The sequence below is a fragment of the Scaptodrosophila lebanonensis genome, unplaced genomic scaffold (genome assembly GCF_003285725.1).
Source record: "Scaptodrosophila lebanonensis strain 11010-0011.00,11010-0021.00 unplaced genomic scaffold, SlebRS2 tig00000113-arrow-arrow-pilon, whole genome shotgun sequence".
In the NCBI taxonomy this organism is placed as follows: Eukaryota; Metazoa; Arthropoda; class Insecta; order Diptera; family Drosophilidae; genus Scaptodrosophila; species Scaptodrosophila lebanonensis.
The window spans coordinates 1044760-1067010 of NW_022060575.1; the positions used below are offsets into that span (position 1 = coordinate 1044760).

The 22251-nt window shown below is 41.9% G+C and overlaps 3 protein-coding genes across 3 annotated transcripts in view; 2 read left to right on the forward strand and 1 right to left on the reverse strand.

Annotated features, from left to right (window-relative positions):
• Positions 1 to 618: 618 nt before the first annotated feature.
• LOC115628336 (gamma-tubulin complex component 2 homolog) lies at positions 619 to 3026 on the reverse strand. Its single transcript, XM_030524400.1, has one exon. The coding sequence runs from the start codon at positions 2992 to 2994 to the stop codon at positions 745 to 747; it is 2250 nt and encodes a 749-aa protein (XP_030380260.1). The 5' UTR covers positions 2995 to 3026; the 3' UTR covers positions 619 to 744.
• A 3206-nt stretch (positions 3027 to 6232) lies between these two features.
• On the forward strand, positions 6233 to 21781 carry LOC115628422. The gene is made up of 4 exons (XM_030524510.1): positions 6233 to 6293; positions 6366 to 6549; positions 21229 to 21558; positions 21692 to 21781. Exons 2-4 carry the CDS (start codon positions 6382 to 6384, stop codon positions 21779 to 21781), a joined length of 588 nt encoding a protein of 195 aa, XP_030380370.1. The 5' UTR covers positions 6233 to 6293; positions 6366 to 6381.
• The window catches only part of LOC115628331, a 52057-nt gene continuing 51552 nt past the window's right edge, over positions 21747 to 22251 (forward strand). The window contains exon 1 of the mRNA XM_030524392.1: positions 21747 to 22233. Coding sequence (XP_030380252.1) covers positions 21877 to 22233 — 357 coding nt within the window. The 5' untranslated portion in view covers positions 21747 to 21876. The remainder of the gene's footprint in view (positions 22234 to 22251) is intronic.

Sequence of the window (22251 nt, forward strand, 5' to 3'; positions counted from 1 at the left end):
CTATCATTTCGCTGCCGCACTTAATGATATATATTTCGGGAGCAATGCATCTGAACTTTACCATAATTTTGTTACCATTATTATTGACCAACTTGCGATTGAGCAGCGAGCAGCGAGCCGCGAGCCGCGGGCTCGACACAGAGTTACATCATCGACTGAACAGCCAGTCGACCACCTGTTGTCCTTAAAGCGCAAGCCGCTAAGTGGCCGACTCAAGTTTTGATCCATTAAATGCCGTAAGTTTTTATTAAAAAAGAAAAAGAAATCTAAAATACTTGTAGTTGGCGCTGCATTGCGTGCTGCGTGTTTGGAGCAAGTGCATGCATTTTTTCATATTTACATAACAATTGGCCTTTGAATTCAAATTGGCAACTGGCTCAGCGGCTGTGGTGGCGGCCGTTGAAGTTGAGGCTGCATTAAAATCTGTTTACCGCCATTTAAAATAATTTACGATGCTATGCAAATCGGCGCTTTCGTCGCGGCTGCCGTGACTCGGCATAAAGGCAGAGAAAGACTCGCATATACTCGTATACTCGTATATCGATTATTCACACCCATTGTGCGCCGGCGCAGCCTGTCCCGGATTGTGGTCAAAACAATAAAACAAACACGGTCAAGTTGGGCGCTGACAACAATGTTGGCTTTAATGTGTAAACACTTTCAATTTGAAGGCACGGCGAATTTGGCAGTATTGGGCGCCAACTCCAGTAACATCATAAATCAAAAAATAAACAAATTAAAACTTTACAAATCGCTGGTTGTCGACTGCTCCTCGGACTGCAACTGGCCATGGACGCTCTCCAAGCGTCGTAGCAGCTGCTTGCAGGAAACACCCAGCGAGTCACTCTTCTGGGCTAGCTCGTCAATGAGTTCCATAATGCTCAGCACGAAGCTGCTAAACTCTTCCTCGTACTCGCCCACGCCACTCTCGAATGCGTCGTAGTCTGTGCGGCCAGGTGGCGTCTCCACGTATCTGCAATAGTTAAGACACACATGGCCCAGCGTGAAAATGGAACGCACAAAGGTTGAGTCCTCGCTGATCAGACATAGGAGAAGACACTGATCCAGAAAGAGCTGGAATTGTGTCTGGAGGTCATCAATGTGAGGAGCCTTCTCCACCGCGCGCACCAACGTCTCCCAGTGCGGCTCAATAACGTCTTTGGTCATGTACTGCTCCAGACCCACCACGCTGCTGAGCATACGCTGTCGAAGCATGCACGAGCAAGTCGTCTGTATGACATCCTCGGTCTGCAAATGCCACAAGCTCGCGAGCTGTCGCTGTATGTAGCGCAAGAAGAAGAGCAGGCGGTGGAGCAGCTGCAGCTTCGAAATGACTTCTGCATGCAGCACAAGACTGACTGGCCATTTGGCCTCATAGCGCAGCGTGAACGCCTCATAGCCAAACAAGTTCAGTGTGTCCGGCTCCGTTTCGCCCTCACTGGTCATCACTGTGGCCGGTTCGGTGTCTCCAGCACTTTGTGCGTCGTCCTGCCCATCACAACAATGAGCCCGCTTCATGTGCTTGGCCAGTTGCGTGAGCAAATCGCACATCATTAGCTCACAATGCAACAGATCCTTGAATGGATCAGTGCTAGGCTGCAGCACATCGCCAAGCAAGCCCTGCAGCTTTTCGGGTAAAATGCGATCTACATTCCGTTGAAGTTGTTCATCTGCATGGCTAATAAATGCGTCTGTAAATTGCTCCGGCTGAAGCAGAAAGTAGCCAAATACATTGCGTAAATGGAGCATTATGTTTTGCTCCTTGACGAGCACTTGCAGCAACTTCTGAGCCGATAGCTCGTAGCTGGTCTGGAGCAGGTCTAAATGTTGGGAGTCGTTGGGCGCATAGGTGAGCGGAGACTGCATCAATTTTAGTTGCACATTGCACTGACGAAGAACATTTAGATACTTTCCTGCATTTAATATGATATCGGCATGTGGCAGCAAGAAGCTGGGCAGTCTTTCCAAATGCAAGCGATATCGCTTGAACCAGTATTCATAGCAACACTGCTCCGGAGATAGAAGCGTACTGCTCATGGCACTCACACGCTCCGTGTCCTCGATAAAGAACTCGCGCTGCGGATCGTAGATGACACCCTTTTGTGTCCAGATCTGTACCAGTTTCATGTAGCTCTGGGATACATTCGCAATCAACTGCTCCATAGCTTTGCACAGATCCTCCGCTTCCTTATGATCCTTGTAGAGCTCGTCGAGTAACGAAAGCACCTGCGCACTGTTCAGCCTCCCATCACGCACAGTGGTTGAAACCTTAGCATAGGCTTCCATGATGATCAGCGAAGGACGCAGTTGCTGCACCAATTTCTGCAGATTCAACCTTCCGTCATGCAACTCAGTTTCCAACTGGGCTTGCAGCTCATAATAGCTACTGAGATACTCTTGAAAAGCGGCAGCCAAGGCCTGACGTACCCGTCCACAATTGCTAGTCATGCTAGTCTCCTCAACGAAGCTCTGCACGCTGATATAATAGCTGATGAGCGGAAGAAGCTCATTTGCCAGCGCACGAAAGGCACAGCAGAATGCGTCATCAATCTTGAAACGCACTTTCCCAATATCACGAGCACTTAGCTCCGCAATCTTATCGAATGGCAGATCGGGCTTGATATGAGAGGCAGGCACACCCGAAAAGGCGTAGATTAGATCGCGCATTAGAAGCTTTTCCTGCCGCTCTACAGGTATCTTTCGAACATCCTCGGTGGGTATATAATAACCATCGACTCGTTCAAATATCCAGGAGTCCCGCTGCGGTTCCTCCGCCATAGGCGGACTTTGCAATAAATCTTTGAGCGGGCTAAGACCAGTCGGGGATCCGCTCTCGCTAATATCAGTGGTCTCCTTGTCTTTGATCGTGGCATCAGAAATTGCTGTGAATTCCTCGATGCGATCATGCACGCTGCGAATCTGCGTTTCCAGCTCACCTTTGCTCAACTGAAACCGCATTTTACCCGCGAATTTCTTTTCTATTTCGGATTCCATGATGCTGTAATTCTTCGTGTATCACTAGTGTGTGAAATAGAATTACAGTGATTGAAAAATCAACGCTCATTATTGTATGCTCTATTTTGAAATCTGTTTAAACATTTTAACACCGATTAATGGGAATGGGAATCTAATGGGAATGACCTCTTAAATGTGCGGAAAGTGACGTGGGCAAGGATTTCATCGGAAACGATCGAAAAGCTTATCTACTCGGTCCAACAACCAATTAGTTAACTAAAAGGTCTATCATACAATTATATTATTAATGAGTAAAAGCAGTGAGTGGATCATTAATATAAGATATTGTAATAAACATTGATTTGTTTTGATTTTTAGTTCATATGATAACTCATCTTTTATGTGTCGTTTGAACTATAGTATAGTATGGAAGATATAGCGATTCAAATATTGACGAAGCACTGGACAAATTAGGCTGTGAGCCACTGGATATCGTGGAAGTCACTCCCTGTATTATTTTAAATCTGAAACAAGAGGCTCGTTTATACATTTTGTGGGTCATGATGCGCGCTGGCACTAGGCTATATTGCAGTTATCTGAAGCTTGTCAAGAATACACCGTGCCAGGTTGGTCAGCACGCATTTCGTTAATGGGAGTCCGTCAGCGCTGAATGGGCATCAGAATTCATTCAGGGAAATAAAAAAGCAGCTGCGACACATTACGATTAAAAGCGAGCGCGCCTGTTGGTGACATCTTCAGCGAAGCAATAACAGGTGTTTTCTTCAGATAATTTTTGCGCCATTTGTGCGATGAATCAACAGGCTGCGTGATTGAGGCAGCTAGGCATGTATATACGTGTATGTGAGTAATTAATCATATGAACAACAAATTACATATGTATACTACTATATATCTGTAGGGAAACTGCAGTACGTGTCGTGCATTTTCTAGGCAATTTAATAAATTCGTGATGGGAAAGGCCTAAACCGCTACTGCACTTTCTACAACAACAGTAATGAGAGCTGACTATGAGAGCACTTTACTTGCGGGCTTTGTTGTCACGTGAGTGCTACTTGTCGTTACTGTTGTTACAGTTGTTGTCGTTGTGTCGTTGTCTCGATGTTCTCATTCTAAACAATGCAACGACAGCGTTAGCAATAGCGTCAGCGACGACGATGGTAGGTAGCCACATTAGCATAAATAAATAAATAACCGTAATAACAATAGCAACAACAAATTGCACTGACAACGTGAGTAAATAAATAACAACAACTACAACACGGCCGAGCTTTTGGTTCCTCTGCTCGCCATCGAGTGCACTCGCTCCTCACATGGCGCGTGCTTTTGCTCACACTCTCTATTGCTCTCCGGACAGAGAGGCATAATCCAACGAGCCCCCACGCCCACATGTATGCACGGCACAGTGGGCTGAGCTAAAGTTGAGTTGAGCTGAAGCTACCCAGAGGATGAACCCTTGGACATGGACAATTTTCTCTGCCAGATTTATTTGTATGCTCTTACTAGAATAACATCAGAAACGGTTTAATAATAAAAATAATTAAGAATGTGCATATGTATGTAAAGTAAATTCGATTGCTTAGAACGATAAAAGCTGACAGATTAGTAAAGAAAGAGAAGCAATGGTTTTTATACCAATGTGCATGGGCCAAGTAATTGCTATTAAGCGCCTCAAACTCCTCCGTCGTCAAGTAGATTGGCCACACATATTGGCCCTGTTCATTTGTTGTTGTTGTTATACTCTGTACATGAAATGTACAAGAGTATATTAGGTTTGCGGGAGCTGAAAAATGTAACAGGCAGAAGGAGGCGTGGCAGACCCCACAAAGTATATATATTCTTGATCAGCATGACGAGACGAGTCGATCTAGCCCTGTCTGTCTGTCTGTCCGTCTGTCCGTCTGTCCGTCCGTATGAACACCTGGATCTCAGAGACTATAAGAGATAGAGACACCAAATTTTGCACGAAGATGCGTTATGTGTGTATTCTATACGAGTTTGTTTTATTTTTTTGATTTTCCCCCCCACTTCCCCCCTATGGGGGTTTTCCCGATTTTCCATTCGTATAATCGCCTATATCTCGGAGACTATAAGACCTAGGAACACCAAATTTTAGTCCCAGATGCCTTATGTGAATACGCAGAAAATGTATATTTTGGAATTCCCCTCCCTCCCCCCTCTACCCCGCAAATCGTAACTCCCGTAATTCTTGGAATTTCGAACTAAAATTTTGGAAATACCCCCCAGTTGGTTATTATGTGTCCGTATGCCAAATTTCATTATGATAGACCGATTTAACAAGAAGTTATAGCCATAAATATATTTGCTGATGCAGCGCTGCTGCAGCGCTGCTCAAGCGCTGCCCGCGGCTGTTGTTGATGTTGCTGTTTGGTTGACTGCGAAAATGCTTACACAGACACGAATAGATGCGCATAGGCATACATACACTCACACAGACGCAATTGCTATGTAAATGTTCAATTATACACCCTTTACGTGAGTTCGAATACCGAGAGAGGTAAAATCGATCAAATTTTTTTTGTTTATTTTCTTAATTTTTTTTAATTTCTATATTTATTCTAAACATATGTACAGAGTATTTCAAAGTCGGGACACCCGACTTTAGCTTTTTTTACTTGTTTTTGTTGATATTATTGTCGCCCAGCTACAATCGAATAGAGTGCAAAGCTCAGTTTCAGTTTCGGCAGCGCCGTCCGGCACGGCCTAGAGGAGGCAGCGCCGATGACGATGGCGCTGACGCTGACGCTAGCTTTGATGTGCGATGTGCTTTGACTGCAAAAAGTGCCGTTTTAGGTTTCTTTTTTGTTGCTCGGCTGTCATTGCTAGTTGTTGCTATTGTAACTGTTGGCTATTGCATTATTTATGTTGTTTCTTAGTACATACATACGTCTCACACACAAATGATAAACAAAACGCAGACCCTCACGCACACAAGCACCCACAAGCTGATTTGCGGAGAGGGTGAAGAGAGTTCCCATTGGTGACAATCGCATTCGCGCGCCTACTGCCACAACACTCTCCGTATCGGTCTCATTGTCAGTCTCAGAGTCGGTGTCTGAGCCACAAATGCGGCCGCATTCTCAGTCAAACAACAAACGCAACTGAAGTAACAAGTTTGCGACCATCCACGGCTCGAAAAAATAAATAATAATAATAAAACAAAAATCCCTTCAATTTTCAGACGGCCGTTAATTAAATAAAAGTGAAATTCCGTTATCAACTTGAGTTGAATTTTATCGGTGCAGGAAAAGTGCCAAGAATCGGCTTTACTATACAAGTAATAGTATAAGTGCGGAAAAGTGAGTGTGCATGTGCGCGAGTTATGAAATATCTTGAGCTCTCATCCTTTGCCCGCCTGTGTTTGTGTCCAGTTTCCAGTGCCGCCCTATGTTTCGCCTTCCCACACAGGATCAGTGTGTAGTCTGGCTGCACCGCATCCTTTTGCTGATCTTCACCGTTTGGCATCACTGCAGCATGTCTATGAGTCGCAGTCGCAGCGAGGCGCTCAAGTGGATTAGAAAGCGTTTCTCACGCTCGCGGCGTCAGCCCCCAGGGGTGAGTGTAATTGTAAGCTCAGTGCAAAGTGTCCTGCACTTTGCATGCGCAAATTATTGAACGGTCTAAACTGGGTCATGCCAGCCCTTTGATTCACTAGCAGACATACCCGCATCCATCTACATACACTTGCCCGCATAACTCTGCGTACACACAAAAAAATACACAAATTTTAGCTTTAACTGTGAATATCTTTTAACATATGCAACTTATTGATCTAAATGTTTTTGATTTGCTTAGACTCGACATTTTTCTTAATAACTACATTTTTTTAAATATTAATATAACAATGAATATATTTTATTTCTATTTTTTAACAAAACCTTATTGAAAAATGGACCCGCAAAAGTCTGCGTACAAAATGTTTTTCAAACATATTATGTCGCTAAATTCCTTATTAATAGCTTGTTGGGTATTCTTTTCTTTGAAGGACCTCTGCCAGACGTCGAGGCATCGATTCCACCAGCTTTTTTGTGTCCGCCGGTGTTATTTTTTCCCATTCCTGCAAAATTACCTCCTTGAGCATACTTTTGGAGGTAATGTTGTGCTGCCGGATTCTGCGCTCGAGCAAGTCCCACAAATGCTCAATAGGATTGAGGTCTGGAGATTGGGGAGGTGTTTGCAAACGTTTTTTTACGTTATACAGCAACCACAGCCTTACGCTGTGAGCTGTATGTTTGGGATCATTATCTTGTTGGAAATAAAAATCATTTTCCAACCCCAACTTCTGGGCACTTGGGAGCAAATTGTCCTTCAAAACTTGGATATAGCCTTTTTGGTCCATTATCGACTCTATGAACTCCAGCTTCCCAACGCCATTAGCTGCCATGGACCCCCAAACCATTATTCCTCCTCCGCCGTGTTTGACAGTTGGCACTAAATTTTCTTTATTTAAGGCTGTACCAGATTTTCTCCACACCAATTTCTTGCCTTTTATGCCAAAAATGCAGAACTTGCTCTCATCCGAGAAAATGACCTTGTCCCAAAATTCAGCAGGCTTCGACACGTGCTCATTTGCGAAGTCCATGCGCTTTTTCTTATTCACCTCTGAAATGTGAGGCTTCCTACGGGCAACTCGGCTGTGATATCCAGCTTTTTTAATAACTCTTCGCACGGTGTCTTCAGATATGGTTTTGGAGAACCTTTCTTCCACCTCAAGACGCACCTGCTGAGCAGTCATCCTTGGGTTTAAGCGAACTAAAGCAACGATACGCTTTCCCTCTCGCTTTGTTAATAGAGACGGACGCCCAGATCGTGGCTTTGGTAACACCGAACCCGAGTAAACATAATTATTGAACACCCTCTGACATGATGAGTGAGTTCTGCCCACCAGCTGCCCAATTTCTCTATAAGATTTGCCCTGGACACGCAAATTAATTATTAATTTTCGAAGGTCAGTGTCGATCTCTTTTCCTGATGGCGCCATGGTTGTGATTGATCAAACACAACTTCAATGCATAGCAAAAGTCTTTTGCAAACTTCAAACAAAAGAAAAAGTGCAACTAAGATAACTGTAATTGCATATTCTCTTATTCTACACAGTTTAGTCTGCTTGTACGCAGACTTTTGCGGGTCCATTTTTCAATAAGGTTTTGTTAAAAAATAGAAATAAAATATATTCATTGTTATATTAATATTTAAAAAAATGTAGTTATTAAGAAAAATGTCGAGTCTAAGCAAATCAAAAACATTTAGATCAATAAGTTGCATATGTTAAAAGATATTCACAGTTAAAGCTAAAATTTGTGTATTTTTTTGTGTGTACGCAGAGTTATGCGGGCAAGTGTATGTACACGTGTAAATAGGCGAGGGTGGTTTGAAAGATATGTCTGGAAAATAATTTTCGGTTAGTCACTCGTTAATCGGGGTTTCTCAAGTTTTATGACGCTCTTAGCTTATTTCATACATATATACACTTACATTTGTATATACTTGTATATCGTGTATCTTCCGGGATGCAGGTTATTTGAAAAGTAGAATAGCTAGGCTAATGCACAGCTCTAAGCTATAAGGGGAAAGTCAGGCTCCTAAAAAAGCACATGTATGATATACCAAATGAAAAACGAAAAGTTTTGATAGAAAGGCTAATATGAAGAGAAGCTAGGTGTGTAGAGTAGCTATAAATAATAGAATTTAAAATGTGAAAGAATGTATATGAGTATTGTACACTCAAAATAAAGAAAACAATAACATTTAGCTATTACCATTAGTTTGAACGTACAAGTATTGCGTTCAGTGAAATATATATGAATTATAAAATAAATATTTTCAAGCTAGCCTTAGTGTTTGATATAGAAACAAGGGAGAATTCTACAGTTGAGAAAGCCTGTACCCAAGGAAACTTCCCGCGCTAGTCGAAGTCGTACTGTCCATGGACTAGGAGAGTCTACTCGGCAGGTTTGGTCAATGTGCGTTCAGCCGTTTCTGAAATCCAGACGCAAGGACAGGCGGCGGCCATGTCCAAATCGATTTCTTTCGTCATGCTGATTCAAAATATGAATACTTTATGGGGTTGGGGATTTACCCTTCGGGTTAGTGTTATAATGAAAAGGTTTATTTTTATATTCATTATCATTATATTAATACTTAGAAAGAGATACATGAATAAAAAATGAATAAATAAATATCAGAGGGGTATATAGTAGTAGAGGTACTCACAGAATTTATTTGCTCGAACACGGTTTGAAGAAGCTATGTATTTAAATGGTTCGAAATACCCGTCGCACATTTTGTAATTATTTAACGTTTCTTATGAATTAGATAATTCTTTGGGGGATAGTACCTTTGTACCTGTAATTTGTAGATACATAGATACCCGCATTTGTGGACGTTTCCCCACTTCACACATTTAATTTGTGCCATATTTTCTTGGTATCTCCAATTCTGCACTGGCATTCAATTAGAGGTCATCGTTTCTCATTCCTCTCGCCTGTGAAATTCAATTAAAACGAATTTGGCGCAATTTTCAGTCTAATTTTATATTTCCTGTGAATCGAGTGCGATTCGCACACAAAAGGGTTAAAACTCTTGCACTGGCGTGACTAAGTTCAATTTCTCCCGGGCCAGACGTCAAAAGTTGCTTAAAGCGTGTAACTTAAGCCCCATCCTCTCCACCCCCCCTACCCCTGCACGAACGGAATCACCCGCTTTGCGGCGTTGCTAACCATGACGTGGTCGCCAACTGTCTGCCGCTTTGTTCCGTTTCCGTTTTGCTAAATATCCAGAAAGGTGTGCCGGGGTCTGGGTGTGTTGTTGTTGTTGTTGGTGGTGTTGTTTGTGTTGCTATTGCTATTGTTGCTTTACTGTTGCTATCCTTAGGGCGTGTTGCGCTTGTCGTATTCAAGGCTCACTCCCCGAATGGTGCGCCACTTTGAGCGATTGTGGCTGTCAGGTTTTGGAACAACAGTTTTCGGGCCTGTCTTATCAATTTAAACAAATGCCAAAATGTGAAACTAATGCCACGAAACAGCACGTTGTTAAAATCAAATTTATGCCATTTTATGAAAGTTGTTTTGTTTTGTTTTTTTCGTTTGGCAATTTTTGTTACTGTTTGCCATTTCCAAATTGTTGATTGGGCGTGTGCGGCTGTATCTGTTGTGCACTATAGATATATACATATGTCAGCCACGTACATACATTGTACGTCCGTAGAATACCAAAAAAGTTAGCTATAGTGTGAGGCAATTGGCGATAGTTCCGTTTTCTATAACTTGCAGGCGCGTGCAACTTTTGCTCCAAATACTGAAATACAGAGGAATGTGAGGGCCCTGCTCACTAAATGCCAAATACTTCAATTTAGGAACTTTCTGCTTTGTGTCCATCACTCGTCTACACTGTACATAGGCGCCTCGTCCGCACCCTGGACTTCCCTGTGCACCATATACCTATGAACGTTTGTTTATCCAGCTGATGTTTACTTCACACCACTCAAACTTTCAACGACTCTGGCAACTGAAGAAACCGTAAACACAAATCGCATGTTTCGATCAAAATCGCATAAAATACTCTAGAAAATGGCACAAAAGCCTGTCAGTTGAGGGCGCTCGTAAACAAAAAACATGTCAAAGGCATAAACTAAGTAAGGCGACAAAAGCGTTGCAAGCAAGCTACGATGTCTATGTACATACATACATACATATGTATGTACATACTCGTACATATCTCGAAAACTTGCCAAGTTCAAGGCAGTAACAGCTCATGGATATCTCTATTATGTTGTTGCTGCTGTTGTTATTTTCACGGCGCATAATTATGGCGAACAATGTCTATGGCAAAAGGTCTGGGCGCTGGCACATCAGCAAACAATGCCAAACACGGCAGATGTGGGTGTGTTGTGTTTATTGTTGTTGCCGCATACATATACTTGTACATATGTACATGCATATAGTATATACATACATAAATACATAGTATATTTAGCATTAGTTAGTCGGTGGCGCATTCAATCAAGCGCACAACTCAGGCCTTTAAGCATGCGTCAGTCAGCCAGTCAGCCAGGCAGCCATTCAGGCGTTGCCCATTTTTTATAACCAAGTATCTACAAGTATGTATGGATTCATCCGCTCAGTCATTCAGACAAAACAACGTTCGTTTCGTCGGTTCGCACGCATAGAAAATCATTCAAGCCTGCAATGGCCTATGTTTTAAGACAGTAGAGTCCCCTTAATGGTAATAGAAAGTAAAATTTCATACTTTCAATAGGCAAATAAATATTTCCATCACTTGGGTTAAAAGAGAATACTGTGTACCCATTGCTATGTAACATATACAAGTAGTTTATACACAGTTCAAAACCATCAATTCAATTCATACATATGTAAATCGTTTGATCGTAATAAACGTGCTAGAAAACAGCCAGAACTTCAGGCGCTTCAAGAGGATCAAACCGCTCGCCCTCCTCTTCCGTAGTCTTCAAATAGCTTATAAGTAATTTCAATTTAAAACCCATACCGCATTATAGAAGGATATTCTTTCTATCAAGGTTTTCTTCTAAAATATATAATGGACCAACTAAGTACAGAGTTATGTATAAAGATTAACCAAAAAAAAAAAACATGCTTTTAGTTCCACCAGGACGTAATGGAACAAATTTTTAAAAGGTTTTTAAGTTTGTTACCCCATTTTTGTATGGAAACAGAACCTGGAAATATTATTAATTTTACATTTAAATAAATAAATATTTTAAAATAAAATACCGTGCCATTTTTGGCCAGCTCTAGACAATATATTGAATAACTAAAGTAATTAATAACGCATAATCAGACCTTATCACTATATTTAAATGTGTCGGCTTATGTAAGCAATCAGAAATCTGCTCTTAGATATTAAAAAGTAAATAAAATATACTGTCGCACTTCAATTTGTATATTTTTTGGAACATAAATGTTACTCTGCAATGCTTCTGCAAAGTAGAACTTGGTCTTAGTCAGAATCAAAAACAAATAATACAACTTTCAAATACGTTTTGAAATTAAAAATTCGAAAAATTCGAAAAATCATCGAATTGGTGTGGTAAATATTTGGTCCTGCGACCATACATAAGTAGTATTATCTAAACAACTTCATCGCTAATAAATATCTTATTATTGTTCGGTATTATTTAGAGTGTCTTCAAAGAGTTTATTTTCTAATGGGGTTTCCAAATTTAATCGAACCCCCTCTTCTGAGAAATGTGTTCCAGTTGAGCCAAATTAGATTATTTTGAATCTTAATAGCTGTTGTTGTTGAAGGCAAACGAAGGGCCGATAGAAGGAATTATAGCGGGATTAAATTTAATATAAGACAATGTTTCTCCTAAGCAGTTTTTACTGTATGTTTGTGTAAGTGTGCGTTACACCCTCAACGCGGCGACTCTGCCTCTAACATTTCAGACTGGCGCTCAACTCATTTCAATTTAGTTTGTGAAAAACGCGCGTCGCAAACGCTTTGAACTTGTTTCTGGCCAGGCTAAAATACAGACAAGCTGGGAGTCAGACTAGCGCGTTTTTCCTACTGATCGGTCATCGGTTGCGCCACACCGCCCCGCCCCGGTCCGCCTCCCCAGTGAAAAATTGCCAAAGAAATTTGTGTGTGCACTGAGCGTTTTGATTTTTTGGCGCGTTTTTCATTTGTTTAGGCCTCTCATATTGGCCGGACCTTTACACACTCCTTTGGTTAGGCCTTTTCCTCCTAAGGCTACGGCCGCCACAATTACCCAAAAAAATAGTACAAAAAGAAAAATAAACAAGAAAAGAAAACTTTAAACTAAAAAACAAAAACAAAAACAAACCGAAAAAAAGCAACAATCATGTATTGATAAATTGCCAGCCGACGATTTCCGTCGTGACCTGCGCGTTATGCAAAATGCTCAAATGTAAATAAATATTAAAATAATACAAAAATCACTAAACAAATACAACAATAACAATAACAACGGCATCAGCAACGGCCACGAAAAAGGCACTGCCACACTGCCTTCCTTTTCATTGTAACTGCCTTGTCCAGGTCCATGCTTGCCGCCCTCCCCCGCCGCATGGCTTGAGTTGGGTTTTTGTTGTTGCTGTTGTTGCTGTTGTTGTTGTTGTGAAAAATGAAGTGAATCTGTCTTTTGTTGTAAAGTGAATATCGCCATGATAATAAAACAAAAATAAAAAATAATAATAATAATGTAAAGCAACCAATTTTGAAGTGCCTCGCGTTTTGTACAAATTTTTCTTTATTTATGAAAACAATAAACGCAACTCAAGCTCACAAACCACGCATTAACCGACGAGCTCCATCTTGGGACACTGAGCTGGGGTTCGCGTTCGGGTTCGGGTTTGGCTGGAAGCTTGAAGCTGGACGCTGGACGCTGGGCGCTTGTGGTTTCCTGGCCACAGCGACACGCATATAATTTGCATGTGGATATCTGCCGGGCTTCGCATCGATCTTTATGAGTCGTAACCGAGAGTCGAGCGACGAGACTCAACAACAGCAACAACAACAGCAACAACAACAGCAACAACAACAGCAATATGGCTTATGTAATCTGGAAAATATTCATGAAGCAATATACGCGCCTGCGCTACGAGAAGCAGGCTCTGAGCCCAGCGCCGACATTGATCTGGCATTCGTATGCTGCCATTGAAGCGACGACGGTAGGTTGGGCCCAGTTTTTGGGGCAGGGTAGCCGGTAGGATGGGGCGATGGGGGATGTGAGGGGGCCTTTGTCTGTTGTTATTGATTGAAATTGAGTCATTTTTATTGGCATTCGGTTTACGTATTATTTTTTTATTTTTTGGGATCCAGGCAATTGCCCCTAATTGTGGATTAATGATGTAAAATTAAGTGCTTAAGTATGGGTCGCACATATCGTGGGATCGCTGGCATGGCAGTCGTAACAGGGATATAAAATGTGAAGCTATAAATACCAGTATATATGTATATACATACATATGTACGAGTACGTAGGTGACCAAGCATTGGAATTTAAGGCTGTATTAATATGTTTTGGGTCACCATTAAGCAGTTGATTAATCAATCAAATGTGTTTGTTTAAGAGCGTAATCTTTTTAAACATTAATAACAATTTTTTAGTTAGTACAACTTTGGCTCCAATTTTATATTGAATTTATTTTGTAAGCATTTTGAAACCAATCGATTTGGGTTTGAAGCTACGAAAAACACCTTAAGCTTTATTTTCCATACTTTTCTCAGACTGAAGACAGTTTATTGCCTTCACCTTTATCTGAGCTTGTTCAGAGCGAACACCTTTCAAGTTCATTTCATGTCGATAGCTCCCAGTTTTAAAAGTAAGACGACCACACACTGCTGGCCAGTCCCCGTGCTTGCCAAATGCAGTGCCGCGCTTTCCGTTGACATTCAACGGCTTTGACAGCACATTTCCCGCACATTAAGCCAATGAGATAAGGCAGGCACAAAGAAAAAAAATAACATGAGCCAAAGCATAGCTGAAATGCAAAGGAAATAGCTGAGATTTGGTGGTGAAAAACGAAAGCGCCAACTACTACTAGCGATTGGAGCAGTGTCCAGTCTTTGGCGGCGAGGCCATAGACCATAGAGTATGGAGTATGGCGGTAGAAAAAAGTAGCCACATTTGACGTTTTTGTTGTTATTATTGATATGATTCGTGCGACCAACCAAGTGGTAACCAACTGACCAAGCAAACGATCAACAGCGACCACAGACTGGGCGGCTGGTTCGCAGTCAAAGACAGAGTCAGCGTAAGACTTGCAGTCAGGGGGGTGCAAGGGAGGAGCGACCAAGACGAACCACCAACCAACCACTTGGTCGGCTAAACGTACTCGCTGCCCCATTGATAATAACAATCAGAAAAAGTAAGAGATGCCATATTTCAACGTAAAGTGTTAAAATGTCGATATTAATTGTAGACTAGCTGCGGTAGCCGCCACTGTACCACTGCACCACTCCACCACTGCACCACCGCCCTCTCACCGAGCGACCTGCTACATCGATGTTCGGCACTTGGCGCTCGTTAGAGACGTTCGCATTTAAATAAATTGCGATTATGGCGCAAATGTGGCAGCCAACTACGCGAGCCACTGAACTGTGCACGGCGGTGCATGGTGGCATGATCGGTGGTTGCAAATGCGCTAATAATATTTATCAGTGCCTCATTTGTTGCACCGTTGGCACTGGACTTTGGGGGAGGAGAGCTGGCAGTAAACCAAAAAAAAAAGCAAATAAAAAGTCTAGCTGGCAGCTAATTGCTTTGCCAGATTGTCGGCTCCGGTAGGTGGTTTGTGGCTGGCGCTGTGTGGCGCGGATGGTCTGCCTCCTCTCTTTCATCAGTTTTGTGGACTGGCGCATTGTTAACTGTGCCCATCCAGCGATCCATCGATCCAGCCATCAATGCCAGCCCATGCATATTTATTTAACTGAAGCTTGCATTTTGCATCAACTAGAAGAAATCATGCAAAAAGCCTCGACATGCAGCGCCGAATGCCGCCGAATGCCGGGAACGGCTTTCAAATCGAAAATTGTTAAATGCATTTGAGCATTTTTCCCAACCGACCGACATGAAGTTTGTTTAACATGTACGAGTGTGTGTGTGTGTGTATGTGTGTGTACTTTTTTCCGCACACACGCACGACGTGGGAATTTGCGGGCGACGCACTCAAACGAATAATTTTGCATACAACAAGTTAAAAAAGGGGGATAAATAAAATGTGAAAAAAATAAAAATGTTGCAACGTCTTTCCCCCAATATCTGTAGCCTTTTATGTACGATTTGGCATCTTACGTTGGCGGCCATCATTTCTTTTTTGTCACCCGGTCGAGAGGTTAGGCCAACCCATTAACGACACGCATTCATAGTCAAATTCAATTTCTTTGCCACATCGCACAGTGGTCCGAAATGGAATGGCTTCAATATAAATATCAGTTGCTCTGCTGTGGCTTTCTAAAGAGGGCAGATATAGAATTTAAAGCACAACCTCTCAACAAGGCACAGGTCTATGGCCGCAAGCTCATGTTGAATGCGAATCTGTATCCCCCGAGTTAATGGCGAATAGAACGTTTCCGTCGCAGTTAAATGATCTCACAATATATGGTGATATGTAATCTTTACAAATGATAGCTGATTTCATAACAAATTCAATAGTGAACTTAGGGAAAAAAATAAAATTGGATCTTACTATATACAAATAATAAAAGCTTAATCTTCAAAATGCTCTTATCTCTGGGTGCTGCATATTCCAATAATACATATACTAGCTTTAGTTAGTTTGAAAATGATAAACAATTCAACTTATGAAACATTTTATTCGAATGCATTTTAAGAATAAAATTAAAACGAATACTTGTATTATATCAAATCAGACCCATGCCAACCTGTTAATAAAAACAGAATATTAACTCAGCCGAAACGGGATTAAAATAGAAATGAAGAATAGAAATTTCTTGAATAGTTCCCAAAGATGGTTCTCAAGTCAGACCAAGTCCAGAACAGTTTCAAGATCACGCAAAATAGCACGAACTTCGCCTTCAACCCCACAGTGCAGCTAAAATTCGTACTTTTGTCGAGCTGGATTTGTGCTTGGCACCACTGTGCCTCGCTTAATTTGGAAGCGGGAGCAGCACCCACTCGAGTGTCGTTCGGGCCACAATTGCAATTTGCGACGCCCACGCCAGAGCCAAGACCAAGCTGCAATGCTCACTTATTGGCCCGCTTGAACGAACTGACGGGCGGGTGGGGCTCTTTTGGCTGAGTGCGGCGGCGCCTCGACGATTGGACAGCCTCGATCAGTGGACAGCAGTGGTTAGCAGCTAGCGGCACCTAACAAATTAGTTACTGACGCAATATTTTGTGTATTTGTCTTGTCTTTTCCACTATCAAAATCACACGCAATAAATTTAATTTGTGTGCTGGTCGCAGGTGTTTTTGCCTACTTGCTGGTTTGTTGCTGTTTGTTGGCCGTCTGTGTTGCCTGTTTGTTTTTGTGCTGTTTCTTTAGTTGCTGCCTGCGCTTGTCCAATTAATAAAAGAAAACGCAGTCATAATGTTTTGATTAGCACACAAATGTGACAAGAGATGCATAAAAATTAATTTTCAAGCTTGTTTTCGCTGCGCTCTTATCGACTGCATAAATTATAGTTAAAGTAAATAAACTTGCGGCGCTCGATGTGGGTCAGAGAAGCGGCATTAGATGAAATTCGAGTCGCGTGAGAGTTCCCAAGGTTGAGTCTCATCCCAGTGCAGCGAAGCGACCTTCCTTTAACGACCTGACACGGTCACAGCCACTAGACTCCCCCAGTCTAAAATACGACTAAAATACGAGCTGGCATTTAAAGTTAAAAAGTCGATCTAGTGCAACATTTTCGATTTCCTTTTAATGCTGTCTCACGCCCATAATTTGAACAGCGGGCTAGCAGACGTCGCGACTCGTCGCTCTGGGGGCCGGGCCCAATGAACATGTCGGGCAAGTAGTCACTGGTCCCTGGTCAGTGGACAATGTTCAGTGGTCAGTGGTCAGTGGTTTTATCAAGCCACTGAGAGGCCCGACTTCTCGACACACGCGTGACGCGCGACGCTCGCAACGCTCGCGACGCTCGCTGCGCCCCTAGGCGGCCGGGCTGGGCAATTAATTGATGAGGAGCGTCCGGCACTTGGTCAAAAGTTGTCTTGACAACGTGGCGTGGCAGCAAATTACATTTGCTCCGGCAGTGCGTGTGTTTTATGCCCATGGCCAATGGGCAGAAATCGGCAGCAGTTGATGGCAGCGGCTTTTGTCGGAATGTGGCACAACGAAATCGAGCTGGCAGTGCAAAAAACATATTGATGATATATTTATTGCCACTTGGCCGTGTCGGTTTACTTCAAAAAGCAAAACAAGAATATTATAGAAATTTACCGGCAATCGGTATATTGTGGAGTAAATGATACTGGAACGCCGGACCAATTGAAACAAGTCTCCTACTTAGCCCCGATTTTCAGTTATCTTGTTTACCGAATTAAGTCGATTAAGACAATTTTAGAAATATGAGATTGCACATTTGTGAAAGGAATTTGTGTCAACAAAACAGATAAAAATATGAAAACAGTACAAGTTCTATGAGTAGTTTACAACTCACTGCAGCTTGCATTTCTGCATCTCTCGAATCTCCTGCTCTGGAGGCAAACTTTCAGATTCAGGCTGCTTTTATGAAAGTCTAAAGATTTTTTTTACCCTGTATGTAAAACGCAGAAAAATAAATATAGACCAGTTAGACAAATCGCCCGTCTGTCGGTATGAAGGCAAGGTTCTCTAAAGACATAAAGGAGCCCAAGCTTGGCCTCCAGGTACTTTTAAGCCCTAGGTAGTTAACGTTTTTTTTGGTTCACCCCCTTTCCAGTCCACCGCTTTTAGTGATTTTCCATAGCTCCCGAAATTTGGGGAATTTGCGTACATTATATTTCAAGTCAGCGTAAACTATTTGAATAATTTAAAATTTGCTGAATAAAATCTTACTTACTGCATTTTAAAAAAAGGAACGTTGTTATTTATTTAATAGAATCCCGTGAAAGAAAGTTGGGCAAAAACTCACTTAATATAGGCATTAAATATCGGCTACAAAAACAAATAAAATATGTTTTTGAACATTTGTAATATGCTTTTATGCTAAAAAAAAAAAAACGGTTAGCTAAAAATTGAATAGTTGAAAAATTTAATTGAAAATATTATAATATGTTTTTATTTAACAACTGAATAACTGAGATGAATTAAATTTTTTCATATTTCAATGAAATCAGTCAATTAAATCAAAAGCTATTTATTGTTTTGAAGACTTACCACCAATTAATGTTCTCAAAAAGTAAAAATATGACAATATATTCGATATACATATAAAATATGCTATAAATTACATTACTATATTATATAGAGTGTATTTCCAAGATCTACTGAAAGCATTTTAATGTAACGCTAGAACTGGGAAAAACTTGCTGAGACAAGTAATAAACATAATTTAAGCTAAGTGGAGAATTTTTGAACACATTTTGAAATGGCGATACTTTTCAACCCACTGTGCGCTGTAGAACTAGAAAATGGAAGAGGCGCGTGCGCATTCCTAACAGCGACATCTAGCGGCTATTCTTAGCTGTGTCTAAGTTCGTTGCTAGGACTTAGTACAGGACTCTAGCGCTGAAGTTTTTTTAGTGGGTGTGCAGCTCTAAAGGCGGTCAGGAGCAGCGAGTGTTGTGAACGCGTTTTTCCATTGGAGGCGTACTTTTTTGGACATACGTGTGTGTGTCTGTGTATGTGTACGTGTAAGAGTAAAATATGCAAATGGCTTTGAAAAAGTGGCTCACAAGTGGAGACCAAGTTAGCAGCCGCCTGCGCTGCCAAAGTGTCACATTGTCACATGGAGCGCAGAAGACATATTTTGGCAAGCCAACATTGAAATGCCAGGCTTTGTTGTTGTTATGTGTTATGGTCAAATTTTTGTGGCAAAGGCGGCGGCAGCGGCAGCGGCAGCGGCAACTTTGTTCGCCTTTGTGTACACACTTTCACTACAAATTTGTGCGCAATGTGCCTGTGTGTGTACTCGTGTGTGTGTGTGTGTGTGTGTGTGTGTGTGTGTGTGGTTGCGAGTGTGTGTGTGTATTGTACAAAGAAAGTGAATTCTACTGTGCTACACTTGACCTATGACAATTGCAACAACAGCAACAACAACTGCAGACGTTTGACGTTTTGAGCTTCGCAAACTATTTGATTGCCACCCCTTACCCCCTTTATGGCAAATGCCGATACTGCATTTTACGGCTTAAGTTGCCGCTGCCGCTGCCGCAGCTGTTACTGTTGCTGTCATCTGCTTGGCCCGCAATCGGATCAATGTTGTCCCCAATTGATTTTTGTTATTTGGTGGCACGTTGGCTTTGCATGCAACATGCCCAGCATGAGGCAAGCTTGCGACTACAGCGCCCATTACGCCCACCATTGGTTGCCATAGGAAACCCTCGACATTCGCTTATGAGTTGTTGTAATTACAGACAGCGTTGATTTAACACCTTCAAGACCTGCAGTAGAAGGGCGATCCAACATACATATGAGTAACATAACATATAAACATACTATGCATTTAAGTAGAACAGATCGGGAAATATACTTTAGAACGTAAATGGAAAAGAAACAGAGCAGCTGAGACTACATTTGCATATAAATTTTTGCTCTTTTCCAAATTTTTACAATCAAATCTCATATACGTTTTCGTAGCTGAAAACTATAGTATTGAATTGTTAGTGGTTTTTGAATGAAGTAATATTTTCATGACTAATAATTTATGTTAACAATACTAAGAATGATATTGTTGATTGAGCTCGTTTTCGAGTTTCGATTTTAAATAATTCCAACAGACTATTAAAGGTATTGCCAAAAATGGTTTTTGTGAAGTGTGATCACTTTCTGTTGCATTTTAATAATATATTATTTTGATCCGGGTTCGTTTCACAGTAAAAACTTTATCAACAAAATTATGCTATTATTTAGTCATTAATTTTAATCTTTTGCGTATAACATTTTCAAAATGCTTGTATTCAATTAATTAGTGATTTCAAATGTCATATTTGTGGTTATAAAGAGTGTACATAATTTTAGAATAGAAGTCTGATTAAATTAAATTAACCAAGCACGTTTCTTTCAAGTTGCTACCTTTTACTTAAATTGTTTCACTTATCAATGAAAATAGGCTTGTGGTACTTTTCAATATCATTATTTATAAAAGTATTATTAGTATTAACAATAATAAATTTACCCATCAATATCGACATTTTCTTAACATTTTAAGGATTTATTAACTGAACTGAACTAGCATTTCTAGTTACAGGGCTGCTTAAAGAATGTTGTTCAACTTTTGTTACACAGCTTAGTTCAATTAAACTATGATTAACTTCCATAATATGTACATACTTGTAGGTAGGTTTAATTTTGCTCTTGGGCCCAATATGTCCCTCAATTGTCAAAGAGTTAAGGCATTGCATGCATAGTTTGCATACTTTTGCAGCACAATACCTTTGGCCCATTTGCAATGTATAGTATATCTGGCAGATACAAAGTAACAATGTTAACGCCCCGCACCACGCCACACACACACACACACACACACACACACACACACAAGACACAACCCCACTCCACCCAACACTATCTGTAGTATCATTTAAAGCAGCAACATATTTTGAACTTCACACGTGTCTCTTGGCAGGCTGACACGAACACGGAAAGCGCAAAGTCAACAGCAAAAACAACAACAACAACAACAACAACTGGGCCATTGGCAGTAGAGGCAAGAGCAAGAGAGGCAGCAGTTGGATTGGAAGCAGGCATTGAAAGCGCTGAATTAGCGGCGGCTGGCCATTTAAGCGAAGTCTTGGTGCTGAATGACACGCAAATTGATGGCGCAGGAGCAGCAGAACGAGCGTCCGCACTAGCGCCGCCGGGAGCAGTGGCCGGCGACATGCACGGCGGAGCGAATGAGGCCAACAAAATGGGGCGTTGCACGGCGCCCATAGCGCGCAACGAAGATGAAGATGAAGTGGAGGAGGAGGCGCAGGCGCAGGCGGAGGCAGAGGCGGAGGAGGAGGAGGAGAAAAGAAGCGAGCAGCGATCGTCGACGGCTTTGGAAATTCCAAATGCTAATTATGTGTGCTGTCAATACAATGTTGCAGCCGCAACCGTCGCAGAAACGAAGCCCGAGACGCTGCAGCGCAGCAAGTCGCGTGTACGCACGTATCTCAAGAAATGCAAGGAACGTTTAACGGGTCATCAGACGGCCAAGGCAACAGCAACAGCACCAGCAACAACAACAATAGTAACAGCAACTACAACTGCAACAGGAACAGCGACTACAACCATGACCACGACAACAGCCACAATAACAATGAGCAAGAACGAAGCAGCACCCACAAACAGTCAACCAGTCCCAGTCATTTCAGAGCTGGACAACGAAGACGAGGTTGAGATTGAGATGGAGGAAGAGGAAGAGTGTTGCAGCGATGCGCCCAGTGCTTATGCCGAAGCGTTGCCCATCGTTTTGGCTCTAAGCACAACGCCTGCGCCAACGACGCCACCTACAACAGCAACAGCAACAGCAACAACAACAACAGCAATGCGCCTGTCGACAGCCATTGATGCACAACAGGCGGTCGTCGTGCAACAGGCGCCCATGTACCAGCAGCCACAGGAGGCAACCGCCAACACTTGCAACACGGTTCGTACAAACATACCA

Coding starts and splice junctions, on each gene's coding strand:
- LOC115628336 (XM_030524400.1), bottom strand. CDS start 2,994: ATGGAATCCGAAATAGAAAAGAAATTCGCGGGTAAAATGCGGTTTCAG.
- LOC115628422 (XM_030524510.1), top strand. CDS start 6,382: ATGTTTCGCCTTCCCACACAGGATCAGTGTGTAGTCTGGCTGCACCGC. Junction 6,550..21,228: donor CGCGGCGTCAGCCCCCAGGG/GTGAGTGTAATT, acceptor GTCTCTTGGCAG/GCTGACACGAACACGGAAAG. Junction 21,559..21,691: donor GCAACGAAGATGAAGATGAA/GTGGAGGAGGAG, acceptor ACAATGTTGCAG/CCGCAACCGTCGCAGAAACG.